Here is a 15,002-nt window from a genome sequence, read left to right as displayed (position 1 = left end):
TATTTGAAGTTTAAACTCGTGCTGCTCCTGCTTTCACTCAACAATGTATGACATCAGCTGATGCCTTGCCAAAAATAATCATTTAAATAAGGGTTAGTAGAGTTGTCAGTTTCTAAGCAACACACACACACACACACACACACACACACACACACACACACACACACACACACACACACACACACACACACACACACACACACACACACACACACCTGCGTCATTTCCTATACACAGAGGGTCTGAGAGCATTCAATTGAGTGCTCTCTGCCAGTTGCGCGCAAGGAAGGCTGCGTCGTAGAGCAGACTCTGGAGTTTGTTCTGTGGACAGAATAAATATGGAGAAGGTCGTGTGTTATTATAAGGTACCATTTTATCATTTATATTGATAAAGAGAGCGTTGCACGGATTTTAATCCGCCGGGCTTCAGATATCAGCCTACACCGGACACTATCTGAATCACCGAGGCTCGTCCCGGTGAAGGCAGCGTTAAAGCTTTTGTAGTACACGACACACAAAAAACAGCAGGACTCAAAGAACATTTCTGTTTTGTTCAGCTACAGAAGAATGCGAGCACCCACTGATGAAACGGTTTGTTTGGAGCTGGCACAACGCGTCCCGGTCACCTGTTGAAGTTGCCCGATGCGCAGAGAGCTGCTTCACGTTTTGCTTTCAAACGGGAGGATAGACTTGAAGAGCGCTTTAACAAATGCCCGATCCGTCCTCCGGTCTGTATGATGCACTGATTCCCCGTTATGTTGTAGGATGAGCGCTGATCTGGAGCGCGTTTCCCTCAACACATCGGTGAACTCGACCGGCTCGGGCGGCCGTGCGCTCTCGGCGAACGTCCGGCGGCTCCACAACGCTCTCAATCTGCTGCTCAGCGACCTGGAGAGAGAGCAGTTCATCCACTGTCTCAATGTGTACCACGCCAAGCGCAACGTCTTCGACCTGGTCCAAACTCTCAAAGTGATTCTTAACACGCCCGGCAAACGACAGCTGCTGCCCATGCTGCGCCTGGTCATCCCGAGGTCCGACCAGCTGCTGTTCGACCAGTACACGTCCGAGGGACTGTACCTGAAGACAGACCTGCTCCCCAGCAACGGCAGCGCGGAGGGCTTTGGAGACGAGGGCGACTCGACCCTGCAGAAATATGTCAGCTCCATCCATGAGCAGCCCGCCACGGCGGGCTGTCCGGACGGTTTCATGGCCGCCGCGGAGCTGTCAGCGTCCATGGCCCAGCCGTTCTTCGAGAGTTCATGCGGAGAAGTGCGCCAAGTCACCCTGACGCGCTCTAGGAGCCACGAGGGTCTGGGTTTCAGCATCCGCGGGGGGTCAGAGCACGGCGTGGGGATATATGTGTCCCTAGTGGAGCCGGGCTCTTCGGCCGAGAGAGAAGGACTGAGGGTCGGGGACCAGATAGTGACCGTGAACGACTTGATGTTTGACAATGTCACTCACATCGAGGCGGTGAAGGTAAGCGCTTCTGCAGGCGTGCGCGTGCGTGAGTTTGATAATCAGAATTCCCTCTAAAGCTTCAGGTTAATCTCCAGGAGAAAAGGAATCCACTAACAGTGTGTGTGGGCCTGTAATGTGTGTGTGTGTTCCAGATGTAAACACTGTATGCTGCAGGCAGGGAGAACATGCATACAGAAGCAGTGGGCCATGCAGAGCTGCCCTACAAAACAACTGTAGTTTGTGACTGCTGCTTCCTCTGCGGGCCCTCGGGTCCCGTTGAGAGCTGCTACTTCCTTTTTATTAATTCTTCTACACCACTTGACTGGGACTTAATGCTCTGCCGCTGGCACAGGGAGCCCAGATGAACTCAAATGTTCAGAGGCAGATGGAATGAAGGCCCTTTTCTCTTTTTTCAAAGAGGAAAGCAACAGCAAATGCTTTACAACAGTTTTTCTGAATGTTTTCATGTCACAGACACCAGGAGTCCTTGGTGAGAGTTATTCTCAGGGAACAACATGTTTCATTTGTTCATGAATTTGAATTAACTTCACTGCATGTGGAGATCGCAGATGTCATCATCTGCTATCTACATATATTAAAGTCAGTATTCTACATTCTGTAACAGAACTTCTCATTAATTGTGTGTTAGATGGTCAGACATGTAATTAAGGGGTCAGTTTAACCAAACGTATCTTTACACTTAACCTGTAGTTGTTTGTTGTCCTGCAGATAGTTTTGGTTTGTCCAGGTTTTGAGACATCTGTGTTTATAATGTCAGGCTCCACTCCGCCTCACCCTCAGTGACTGAGGCTGGACTTCCATTATTTGTTGTTTGCATTAACAAAAGCTTAAAAGTAGTGAACTCTCTTACCAAGTGGTCAGACCAGAAGTGGCAGGGTGAAAGTTACTCTGGGACAGGACATGAAATAAGGACATGAAATAATGCACAGGGCTTGCAGTGCACAAGTTGATAAGTGGAGATATATCTGTCGTTTTTCAGCCTCTGTCAATGCCTGTGCACTTACAGGGAGTTTTATCTCAAAACCCATCAGATAAAGAATATTTTAGGAGCTGATGTGTGTGTGTGTATGTGTGTTTGTGTGTTTGTAAACAACCATCTGTATTCTGTCATGGTGTCATCAAATTTAGTTTTTACTGTTTTTTTTAACTGGATTTTGAATAGATTGATGTATTGAAATGTCTGATAATTTGCTGCAATTGGAGATGTGAGGACCAACTCAGAGAGCACGGCTGTTCTCTAGATTACTGTCCATGATCAAGCTCTGGCAGAGAACCGTCTTGTCTGCAGCTCCTGGTAATTTACCAGTGGCACTGACATGTCCTCAGTGTTTTGAAAATAAAATATAATTTCTTTTGTAAGATAAATTTTATATTTATATTTTCAGTATTATATTAATTTTAGATGTTCATAAGAAATCTATCATCTGTTGCTGCCACGTTGGTTTGGGTGGAGGTGAGGTTAACTTTCATGTTTTTAGTGGGCAGGTAGCGCTGTACAATAGCACTGCCTCTGTGGGCCTCTCTTTATACGTCCAGATCTCACCACACTTAGAAATGAAGATGAACAGAAGCACTATGCTGTGTCATATTCTACGTATACTGGACAGTGTTCCCAGCTGCAAATTGATTGTACCATGTCCTCCAGTACTTGAATGTTTGGACTCCTGAGTTGAACATAGCAAGTTTGAAATCACACGAATGTGAGTTTGAACTATGGCATGCTTTGCATTAAGGAAGGCTTACTATTTGCCTCTGCCAGGACAGAGGACTAGGGGGGAACAGGGGACTGAGTATACAGATACTAGAATGAATGGCTGTGAATGTGGGAGATAGAGAATGTGTATACATAGGGCCCAAAACTTTGTGTTTCACCTCTGTACCAGACTACAAAGTGTATTTCCATCCACCAGTTGTTGTGCACATTTCCAATTTGTGCACAATGAAACCTGAAACATCAGAAAACACTTTTTATGCTTGGTTGAGGTGGAGAAGAGCAGATGTGCGATGGAAACAGACTCAGTAAATACATCAAGACATACATGAAGCATGTGACATAAATATCCAGTGAAGCTTCCACTCCACTACAGAGATGAGGAATAGTGACAGATGAAAACATCACATTTGTGTGATGCAGTGAGGTGACTGTAACATTTCTTTCCCTTCACTGATTGAGATGTAACTGTTTTGACCTTAAAGCTTACGAGCAACAGCAGCTAGTCCAAAACAAAGTGGTGGCAAATTCACAGGTAAACAGGAAAAGGGCAGGTAAAAGGTACAGGTGGACAGGCAGGTAAGCAGATGCAGGTAAGTTTTCAGGTTCAGGTGGAGATGGCTGGTGGTAAATTGGAGAATGAGACACAGGTGGATGTGGAAGGTGACTGGGAGAAGTGGAAAAGGCTGATGGTTTCTGGTGGACTGGTAGAGAATGTGCAAAACAGGACTGAGGCATCTGTTGTTAAAGCATCTTGCTTTGGTTTGTCTGGAGTGGTATGGCTGTGATTGACAGATCCTATAATTTAACCACGCAGAGTGCCGGCCATTATTTGAATTTAAGGGGAGACACTATAGGTGAATAGGGTGAAAATGTTAACTTCTAGATATCACTGTGAAAGCTCCCCAGCTGATTGCTTACATTATGACAGTTATTTTTCGTATTACAAGTTTGTAGTTTTGAATATGCAAATGTGATATTATTTATTACATATGCATCAATTTGCATAAATGTTCCAGAACAGAAATCTGAACTAAAATAAACACCTGGATGGAGAGACGTACAAAGGAAAAACACATTATTCAGAAAACCTGCCATCTCCTCGTCATGCTGCATCCCTGAATGTCCACATTTATATGACTTTGATTCTTGTGCTTGATGCAACAGAAATATGATGTGAGAGTGAAAAGCATGTAGGAGGAAAATACTTAACAGAATAGATGAGGCAAAGGTCTCAAGGCAGCAGTATAAACATGTTCCTCAGCTGTTGTTGCTGCATTTAAAAATATCTCTAATGATGTACTGTTTTATCATCCGAGACATTAATGTTTTATTTGCCGCATGCGTTTGGACTGTCTGCTGAACTTTTTTTTATGACCTTGCAAGCTTTCTAACTGAGTCAGACTCTAATACACTCTACCTACAGCAATTTCCTAAGAGAAACAACACTTTTGCTTGAGTCTGAATGGCTCAGGCCTTGGGCAACGTCTTATTTAAGAGCAAATAAAGAGGCTTTTTCACCTGCCTATACAAGACTTTATTGAATCAGTCCAGCATGAGGGGAATAAGAAGCTGAACAGCTTTTCCCTGACAGCACTAAAGATGAGTTGCATCTTATTTTGTTCGCCTCATCAGACAAACAGGCAATCCTGGATATTTGTGACATATAGACAGAGCTGCTGTTTGGTTTTGCTGTCAACACTGACAGTTCCAGAATAGCTGCCAGGTTTTTGTCTTTGAACACAAACTTTAATAGAAGGTTAGGCATTGCAGAGATCTTTTGGTCAAGTAAAGTTTGAACATAATACACCTGTTCTCTTTCTTTCTGAAAGTAATTTGAAAAGATGGATATCAATCTGTCTGTTAATGTACAGAGCTTCAGTCAGGATATGGTTAGCTTAGCATAAGGACAGGAAGCAGGGGGAAAAGTCAGCTTGGCACTGTCCAAAGTCTAAAAATCCCCTTATCCTCACCACTAGGGCTCACTGATTAACATGTGTAGTTTGTATGTTTAATCCATATCTAAAGTGGAACATGAAAATGACAATTTGTCATTTTAGGGACAAGAGTCTGTGCAGTGTGCATCTTGTCATCACAGGAAACCCTCACAGTAACTCTGTGATTTATGTAAAGAGTTTTGCTTTTTAACCAAATCTGCTTTTTGTACAGCTTTTGCCACGAGACATCTTCAGGAGTTCCTGCGGAACTTGCTACACATTGATGGGTAGTCACTGAAATCTTGCTGAAACTAAATTTACAAGTGTAACATCTAAAAACTCTTCAATGTGTTAAACCCTGTTTAGCCTGCTGTTAACAGCTGCTGTGTTTGTGCCTTGAAAATCATTTTCATTTTAATTAATCTTCAGAAGTCTTCTGTCTAAACCCACATACCCTCCATGGTTAACATTATGATGATGTATTTAATTTGACTTAATTTGTTTACAGTACAGAGAATCATGGAATGAAAGTTTGTTGATTTATTAGAAGAAGCTTGCAAATTCTGAAATGTGGGCAGTAGAGCTTAATATCTACACAGCACTTTCACTTCCATACTTTGAGGATGAACAAATTGTGCTACAGTAATGTTAGTTTTCTCCAGCCTTACAATAACCAATTTCACATTAGTGTTTTTGGGACTGCTTTCACATTCCTTGATCCACTGAATGAAGCAACTGCCAGCTTTCACTGTCTGTAAAATTACATTCAGCACAGCATGCCACCGCAGTAACGGCTGTGTGGCTACAGAGTGCAGCCCATAAATCAGATGCTAGATGAGTGTGTAGCTGGAGACGTGCTGAGCAGGTGAGTAAACTGTTGTTTGGAAGTAGTTCCAGCACGTAACTCCACAAAAACCACAAATTGGTGTAAAATATTTCTTCTTGAGTACAGAATTAAAAAAAAAAAAAATGATACAAAATGTTAATTTTTTTAGCTTGAGGTGTCATTTTTGCCATTCTTGAACTTGAAAAGGGCTTTTTGAAAAACGGGTTCACTTACTTGGTATTTCAGAAGATTTCAGTGAAACCTTGTGGGCTTTCTCAGTGGATGGGGTTTGCTCAGTTGTCATAGAGATGCTTTTTGCAAAACTATGGAAATTTGTCCATGTCTTAACAGGCGGTCATATATGGTGGAGAGGTTGTAGGCCTGTCTCTGTTAAAGGATGGTGTCTAGTGTGGGTTGCAGATGACCTTCTTGGTCCTTCTATGGCTCAGGAGCTAAATTGTTGAAGATTTGACGTCAAGTTTATATAACTGTTGTTCAGCAGAATTTCAGTGACTACACATCTACATATAGCTAGTTCTACACAATCTCATGGAGACATGTGTCTCGGCAAAACTTTACAAAAGCGCTTAAAAAGTGAACTTTTTTTTACACACTACAGCATTACTGCATAGGTTTAGTGATTGTTAAGTGATATGTCACCACAGTAGTGGTGGCTTGTTTATTTCCACCTTCAACCCAGACCAGTCTTTGTCAAGGAGTTGCCAAATATACTAGATGAGCACAGGTGTTGATCTCTGTACAGGTACCACACTTGGCAACCTCATGGTGATGAAAAGACTGAAAATCACTGTGTTCAGCTATTGGTCTCTAAGAAATAATTACAGCCTGTAGCTGACAGTAAACCACCTGAGTCAGTACATGCATTCAATAAAACCATCTCTTTCTTCACTGTTAACAAATGAAAACAATATTTCCCAGCTTTGTTGCAAATAAAAGAATCTATGCTTACTGCTTATCTGTAATTGTAGTTCCCCTGGGAAGTGTGCTGTTTCATTATTAGACTCCATTAATATTCAGAGGGATGGGAACACAGCTGATATTTCCAGCTCCAGCTGAAGGCCAGGGCTCTCCCCTTGTTGCAGGTCCACATTCCTGCTCTCATTACACCAATTCATTACAGCTTTTAATGAAACTGCTAACATTTAAGGCATGCTGCAAACAATGACAAACTTTGCATTAACAAAAGCAACAATTTAGACTCACTCCCAGACTATACTATCACAATTATTCACATTTTGCACATAAAATCTGTGTTCAAAAAAGTAAAAAAAAAAAGAAAAAATACAAATGGCATTAGAAACAGACTTAGTGACTAATTAGCCAATTATTGATTAATATTTACACATTCACTTTGTTACCAAATTAATGTTATTTTTATGGGCCTAAATCAGTGTCATCAGACAATACATACATTCATGAAGCACTACAGCTTCAGTGTGCCACACCAGAACAGTGGAAAGGAGGTATAAATCTAAATCTACAGATTATACCCACATTAGAAGGCATTTGAAAGGAAGACTCAAATGCTGCCAGATGAACAGACAGAAACTGTTGAGTGAAAATTATGATGCAAAAGCTTATAAAGCTTACTATAACTACTACTCCATAATCCACAGAAATGGTCCAGGTAAACGGTTTAGGTGGATAGGCAGGCAAGCATCTTGCTTTGGTTTGTCTGGTGTGGTATGGCTGTGATTGACAGATCCAGTAATGTCACCACACAGAGTGCCAGCCATTGCTTTAATTTAAGCAAAGGCACATAAACCAGAAAACCTCCTGCCATCTCCTCTCGTCATGCTGCATTCCTGAATGTCCACATTTATATGACTTTGATTCTTGTGCTTGATGCAACAGAAATACGATGTGAGAGTGAAAAGCATGTAGGAGGACAATACTTAACAGAATAGATGAGGCAAAGGTCTCAAGGCAGCAGAATAAACATGTTCCTCAGCTGTTGTTGCTGTGTTTAAAAATAGCCTCCATGAAGTACTGTTTATTATCTGAGACATTAATGTTTTATTTGCCATGTGTATTTGAGCTGTCTGTCGGCTGAACCTTTTTTAATGACCCTGCATGCTCCAGGTCCACATCCCCATTCTCATCAAGAGCTGAGTAATTCATTACAGCTTTTAATGAAGCTGCTAACATTTAAGGCCCGCTGCACAAAGGCGGTTCACCTCGTCTTAAGCGTGACTTCAAAGCTGTTTACCAGCACGGTGGTAAAGGCCAGGATGGTAGCTGCATACACAGAGGGCCTCATTTGTGAAGGTAACTGTATTTAATCTTGATTTAGTCTGGCAATTCTATAAGGTTATGGAGACATACTTGTGGGAAATGAACGGACTGACTTGCCCTGAGTTAGACATTATTATAAGTTACTTACTAGAATATCTTCAAGGTATTAGAATGCTGAGATTAGACAGGCATTGTTTGAAAGCAAAATTCACCCTTTTCTGTTCCTGGTTCCTGCAGTAAACGTCCTATTCATTTTTCCCATAGACGATGTAAGGTGACTCAGTTGGACCACTTGTACTGCTTGGATTGGCGTTTAACTCTACCTTTTAAATCATTGGACTTGGCTGTCATGTTTAGACCCATCCAGCAGGACAAAATGACAACAAAGGTAATCTGTATAATCATTACATGTATCAGAGAGTCCTGAGTCCTTACAGAATGGGGAAAACACTTATGGTTGAACCTAATTATCTAATGATATCTATTATCATTCATTTGGAATAGAAAGTGATGGTTAACACCACTGAAAAATGTCAAATTTGTGTTGTACTTCTGCTAGTTTTGGTAATATGGTAATATATACAGTCCTTAATTCTTTTGGTCATATAAATTTAAGATAAATTTACACAGTACTGAATTTGAAAATTCACAACTTCAGTGTCCTCTAGTGGTAGTGTCTCACTGCTCATAACCAGGGACATCATGTAACACCAATTTTCTCTGGGATTGTCTCATACCATTGCAATAATTAAAATATGCTATGATTACATAAAAAATACACACTGACTTCTTAATTATTAATGTGTTTTTAAGTATGAAACTGAAACAACTCCACAAGTGTTGGATGGATTACCATGACGACTGGTTCAGACCCTCGTGTCTGCCGTAGGATGTATTGGAATAACCTTGGTGAGTCCTTAATTTTTCATCTAGGGCCTCATCGGGCAAATAGACCTGATTTGGTGAAAAACTTAGTCTTTATCCTCCTCTTCCTCATTTTCTTCTTCCTCCTCCTCCTCCTCCTCCATCCATTCAGGAAGAAACACAACAGCCAGGAGCTCCCTTAAAGCTCAGGAGTAAACAGACCTTCAAACTTGATGCTATTTATATACCAGCATGGATGAGGGCAAAGACCTTTATCTACAGCCCTCACAAAGAGCCAAATTTAATATCAATCCTTGGATGAAAACACAGTAGCAAAGTGACGTAAGAGGGAAACAGTGCACACCGTACACAGGAATTTAATTTGTTGATAGTGAAGTGAACAAGAATGTTAAAAAAGCCGGACCGCTGTGTAAAATGTATCACATATAAAACGGAATGCAATCATTTGCAAACAAACTGTGTTTACCAACAGTAGTTTTCCAAAGTGTTCCTGAGCCCATGCATTAATATCATTCATACACTCATGTTTTCACAAAGTGGTGAGCCTCTCTTGTGAACGACTGAGCTTTTCCAGGATGCTCCTTTCATACCCAATCATGATCCTATCACCTGTTACCAATGAACCTGTTTACCTGTGGAATGATCCAAACAGGTGTTTTTGGAGCATTCCACATCTTTCCCAGTCTGTAGCTGCTCCTGTCCCAACGTGTTTGAAACATGTTGCATCAAATTCAGAATAAGCCGATATTTTCTTACTATGATAGTAGATAAGGTCAAACTAACCCTTTTCTGGAATGAGGTTTGCATTCGAATCCATTAAAGTGAGATCCACTTCTGTCTTAGCCGTGTTTTATGGAGCTGATTGATAGATGCATAAGACAGAATACAAGCTGGCAACACAGAGCTTAAGAGTAAAGTTACTTTGAAGTTACTTTGACCTTCTTGTGTTAATAGTGGTATTACCTTAATGTAACACACACACACACACACACACACACACACACACACACACACACACACACACACACACACACACACACACACATCCTTTCTATTTGGTAATAATGCAGGAAGAAATGCTGATAATAATAATACCATAATAATAATAATAAGACCTCAGTTCTGAATATTAATAAGTAATACATTTACAAATCAACATTTTCGACATATACTTAATGAAAACAATACAAAAACAATATCTTTAATATTTGACCTCATCAGTTTCTGATGAAGGTCGACCCAAATGCAAGACACAGACACAGGTGTGGAAGAGTTATGAGGGTTTGTACTGGGGAATGAAGGCGACATGGAGAGGAGATGATTGCTGGCAGGGACTGAGGATTTTTATTCAAGAAATGTGTGATCTGAAATGCTCCCAATGGTAACTTGAACCAACCCTCACAAAGAACACTGGCAGCATCACTGTGCACTTTAAAATGAATATGCAGCCGCAGTGGAAAGAGAAACATTAGAAAAAACAGACATATAATGCTATTCTGTTTTCGACCAGTGCAACAACAATAAAAAAAATCTGTGGCCAATAGACACATACAAGAGTATCATTTTCAATGAAATTCCAGAAATAATGTCATTGAATTTGGAGCCATATGAATTTGGGTCCCAGGTCTAGATCCTCAGATCTGTGTTTATCTGAGTGAGAGTGGGAGCTTGGGTCTATTGTTCTTGGCAGTTCATGTGTATTTTGTGCTTCTTTCATTTGCCTGATTGCATCACTTCATCTGCTTTCCTGTAACAGCTCAGTATTACAAGGTTTCGATCCAAAAGCAGGACTAAGAGAGTTCATTTTTTCTGACAACAGTCAATAACAGACAATAACTAGGAAAGAAGACAAAAACACCAGTTAGGCATCCGTCAAAGAGGCAGAAGCCCAAAAAGCAGACAGGCAGAGATGATGGCAGGGCTGCTAAGTTGAAAACGTGTAAGGATACTGGAGAAGTAGGAAGAGGTGTACAGGTGGGCAGAGAAGGTCAGTTGATGGGAAATGGTGTGAACGCAGAGGTTCCTGCAGGGCAGGAGGGAGTGGAAGATCTGAAACGACAGGAGTGAGTGAGTAAGTATGTGGTGAGGGACGAAAACGTAGAACTAGAATCAGGTTGATGCATTTTGGTTTCCCACGAACATGTTGCCTTTTAGTGTATTAATAATTTCCATAAAGATTATTCTATCTTAATTTTTTGAGTAATTTCTTGAGTTTTATATATGGTGCTAGTCAAAGGTTTAAATACACCTTCTCATTCAACGGTTTTTCTGTGTTTGAACTCTTTTCTACATTATAGATCAATACTGAAGACATTAAAACTATGAAATAACACACACTGTGTGGAATTATGTGGTGACCAAAAAAAGTGTGAGCAAAGCTGAATATTGTAGATCCTTCAAAGTCGCCCCCTTTCACTTTGATGACACACTGTTGGCCTTCAGCTTCAGGAGGAAGTGACCTGGAATGCTGAAGGAGTTCCCGTATATACACTTGTTGCCTGCTTTTCCTTCACGCTGTGGTCCCACTCATCCCAAACCGTCTCTGTTGGGTTCAGGTCAGGTGATTGTGGAGGTCAGGTCATCTGACGCAGCACTCCATCACTCTCCTTCTTGGCTGAATAGCCCTCATACAGCCTGGAAGTGTGTTTTGAATGTGTTAAAAAATGGCATCGAAGTAAACTGTGGCTTCTTTGACAAATCTATCTTGGTCTTGGTATAACACTTTGTGTTAACTACATTTGTTCTTTCATAAATTTAATGTCTTCAGTATTAAATTACAGTGATAATAAAAAAATAAGAAAAACCTTTGAATCAGCAGGCGTGTCTAAACATTTGAATGGTACTGTACGTTCTCAGGTGGACCTGAACTGCACCCAGAGTAAATATTTTGAAAACAAAATCACCAAATTCTCAATTCTTCTCTGAGTTTGATGATCTTGTACAAATCCCAGCACTTAACTGCACCGACTGAACTTCACTCACAGAGTGTGTGTGAAGGGCAGTACCAGGATCAGTCCAGGAGTTGACTGAGCAATGAGCTGCTGCTCCCTTAAGTCAGCACCTGAACACTCACAGATTGCAACTACAGACTCTGTCCACAGCCCACATTAGCTCAATGGTGCTTTCTTACGAATGTTGGCCCTGAAAGTCTATTCTGAAACGTTTGTCTGGTAGGTAAATGAAGGAAAACTTTGTAACTTTCCAACTGAAAATCTAACAATCATATCCAATTCATGTGATTGTGATGCAGTGAGTGGCCAGGAAGATGGAGGTAAAAAGTTGGAAGTTTGAACTTCTCCACCAATCTATTTTTCATTCTTCATGCAAGTAATTTTGCCATTTTTCATGTAACAGCCAAGTGCAAGATCATAACTGTTCTCCCCATTTGTATGATCAATCAAGTGGAAACCACAAAGAATTCCTAGAGAGCAATCAAGGAAGCGAGGACAGACGGCTTTTGTCCCCACTTTTGAGTGTAGCCATTCACAGCAAGCAATTTTTGATAAGACACGTGTGACGACCCAGTTCATTTGAGGCCTTCAGTCTTCATTGAATTGTTTACTGCAGTATCTGACGTTACCTCAGTGTTGCTCTCACCATGGTCAGCGTGGTCACAGATCTGTCTGAGGCTTTGTTACCTGTCTGTCACTGTACGCTCTGTTTCCCTTTGTCTGGGCTGTCACCTTGTCTTGACTTGCCACACTCATGTAAACTCCTCTTGTTCACCTCTCAGACCTCTTCCTGTCTCTCTCATCCAGCCTTCACTCTTTCCCTGGTGAGAGTTGTGTATCCTGTTCAGAAACTCTGACAGAATATTAATCTCAGAGACTGTCCACAGAGGAATGTGTATCAACAAAATCTGCCTTGCCGCATGAAACTTAAAATGTGAAGAGATATTTGTGGGGGTTTCAGTGATGTTTGCTCTGCAGTTAGTATTGATCTGACTCTATTTATTTCTGCAATTCTCCAAGCCAAGGCTCTCTGCGTGTGTCCAGCTGAAGCCGAGTCATAAATAATGAGTGAAGTGTATGGAGAAGGTGTACTGGAGGTAGTGCAGATGGACTTCATATAGACAGCGAGAGTTCAGACTTAAGCTAGAAAACATAAAAATGGAAAAGAAATATAACTGGTTTGGGTGTTTAAGGAAACAGACTTAAAGGGTCAAGGAGCAATTTGATTGGTCTGAAGTTGGGCTTAATTGAAATAAAAATGATTTCTATCAGTGTAGAACTTTTATCACAGCTATACTGTACACTGTAAAAAAAAAAAAACCTTCAACAAAAGATTGGACCAATCACATGACTTGACTTGCCAAAGCACAAGTGCAAACTTCTTTTCAAAACAAATAATACATTTGTGACGTGCGCTTTCACACAAAGAACAGGCACACACTCACTGTTAGTTACTGTACAGATCAACAGCTAAACTAAAACTACATACTTAAGAGAGATGGAGTGTGGTCATGGTGCATTGCTTCCCAGAGTCTTGAGAACTGCTAGTAATGCTAGTACTGATACTAAGTATGTAAAAGAAAAGACAAAATTATGTCGCATGAATGTCTCTTTTTTAGTGTGGCTCTCTGCTTGTGTGCTGCTGCTGTTGTTGTTTGTTTGTTTGTTTGTGTGTGTGTGTGTGTGTGTGTGTGTGTGTGTGTGTGTGTGTGTGTGTTTTTGCAGCAATCACCTCATTAGTTCAAAGAATTACTCATGTATTACCAATGAAAAATGGTTCTGTGTTTTAACATGAGACTAAAGAATTCACAGAGTCGTAAACAAAATTGCTTTTTTTTGGAAAAAATATTCAGTAGACTGAAAGTGTAGAGGCCTTTTCCATCAGTAGCCCATTACAGCAAGGCAACTTCAATGTATTTTACATCAGCAAAAGAAAGCATTAGAATGACACCTCTAACAAAAAATAAACAGTAAAAACCTGAATGAAATTAATTAAGATTTAAAAAATTTGATGAAATGAAATGCAAATGACAGTTACAGTTACAGTGCAGTCATAAGTTGTAAGTTTCCCCAAATGCAACAAATTAAAGTGCACTATAGAAGTCAGCCAATCAAAGGCGCAGGAGAACAGCAGAGATTTGGCTGCTGTGCATTTGAAATCACCACATTAATGATGCATTCACCTCATAATTCATGGTACATGGCTGCCCTCTGACTGCATTGTGCATTAGCTGCTTTTTAATGATAAAAAAAATTATAAGTAGGGATATTGATAATTGCAATCTGGTACTACTCAGTTTCAGGTCACAATCACTTTTTGCAGTATTGCCCACCCCTAGTTGCCATGTTTGGTTAACAAAAGCCTCATTTAATGGATACAATGCTATGGTGTTCATAAAAAGTGTTTTTATTCCTCACATGACCAACTCAGCATTATATCAATTATGTTACTGTATTAAGATGCATGGCGTTGTAAGTCATAAACAAACATGGATTTTTTGTGTTCAGTACATTTCAGAGACATTGATGTATAGTAACATAGTTACTGCACAGTACATAACACTGAATCAGTGATGCATTATGGTAACCTGCCTGTATCAACTGCACTTTATTTTTAACTTGTTTGATTCTTGCTGTGAAATCTGCCGGGAATCTTTCCTTCAGTGCTTTGTTGACCACATCACTCCAAACTTACAGCACATGCATGGTCTTGTGGGATTTGTTGTCATCATTTTGAATAGAGGTTTGTCAGAGCAGAACTGCTTTGGCACAGGTACAATAGAACAAAACAGCTGTGCCTAATGGCTGTTGTCGTGTCATGGTAATCCTGTTGTGGTAATCAGGTTGTCTGGCAGACATCCAGTAGTAGTGATGTTTCTGGGATTTCATCCTCATTAAATGTCTCCCCACAGCTTTGACGAGTAGGCAGATGCCTCCTGGATGCTGTCCTTGAGACG

The 15,002-nt window shown here is 40.8% G+C and overlaps 1 protein-coding gene across 2 annotated transcripts in view; it reads left to right on the top strand.

The window, feature by feature from the left end:
* The first annotated feature begins 259 nt into the window (after positions 1-259).
* The window catches only part of whrnb (whirlin b), a 99,331-nt gene continuing 84,588 nt past the window's right edge, over positions 260-15,002 (top strand). For both annotated transcript variants that reach the window (XM_070964840.1, XM_070964839.1), the window contains exon 1: positions 260-1,476. In XM_070964840.1, the coding sequence (XP_070820941.1) occupies positions 766-1,476 (711 nt within the window). In that variant the 5' untranslated portion in view covers positions 260-765. The remainder of the gene's footprint in view (positions 1,477-15,002) is intronic.

Source organism: Chaetodon trifascialis, chromosome 6 (genome assembly GCF_039877785.1).
Source record: "Chaetodon trifascialis isolate fChaTrf1 chromosome 6, fChaTrf1.hap1, whole genome shotgun sequence".
NCBI classification, from domain to species: domain Eukaryota; kingdom Metazoa; phylum Chordata; class Actinopteri; order Chaetodontiformes; family Chaetodontidae; genus Chaetodon; species Chaetodon trifascialis.
This window is presented reverse-complemented; position numbering and strand designations above follow the sequence as displayed.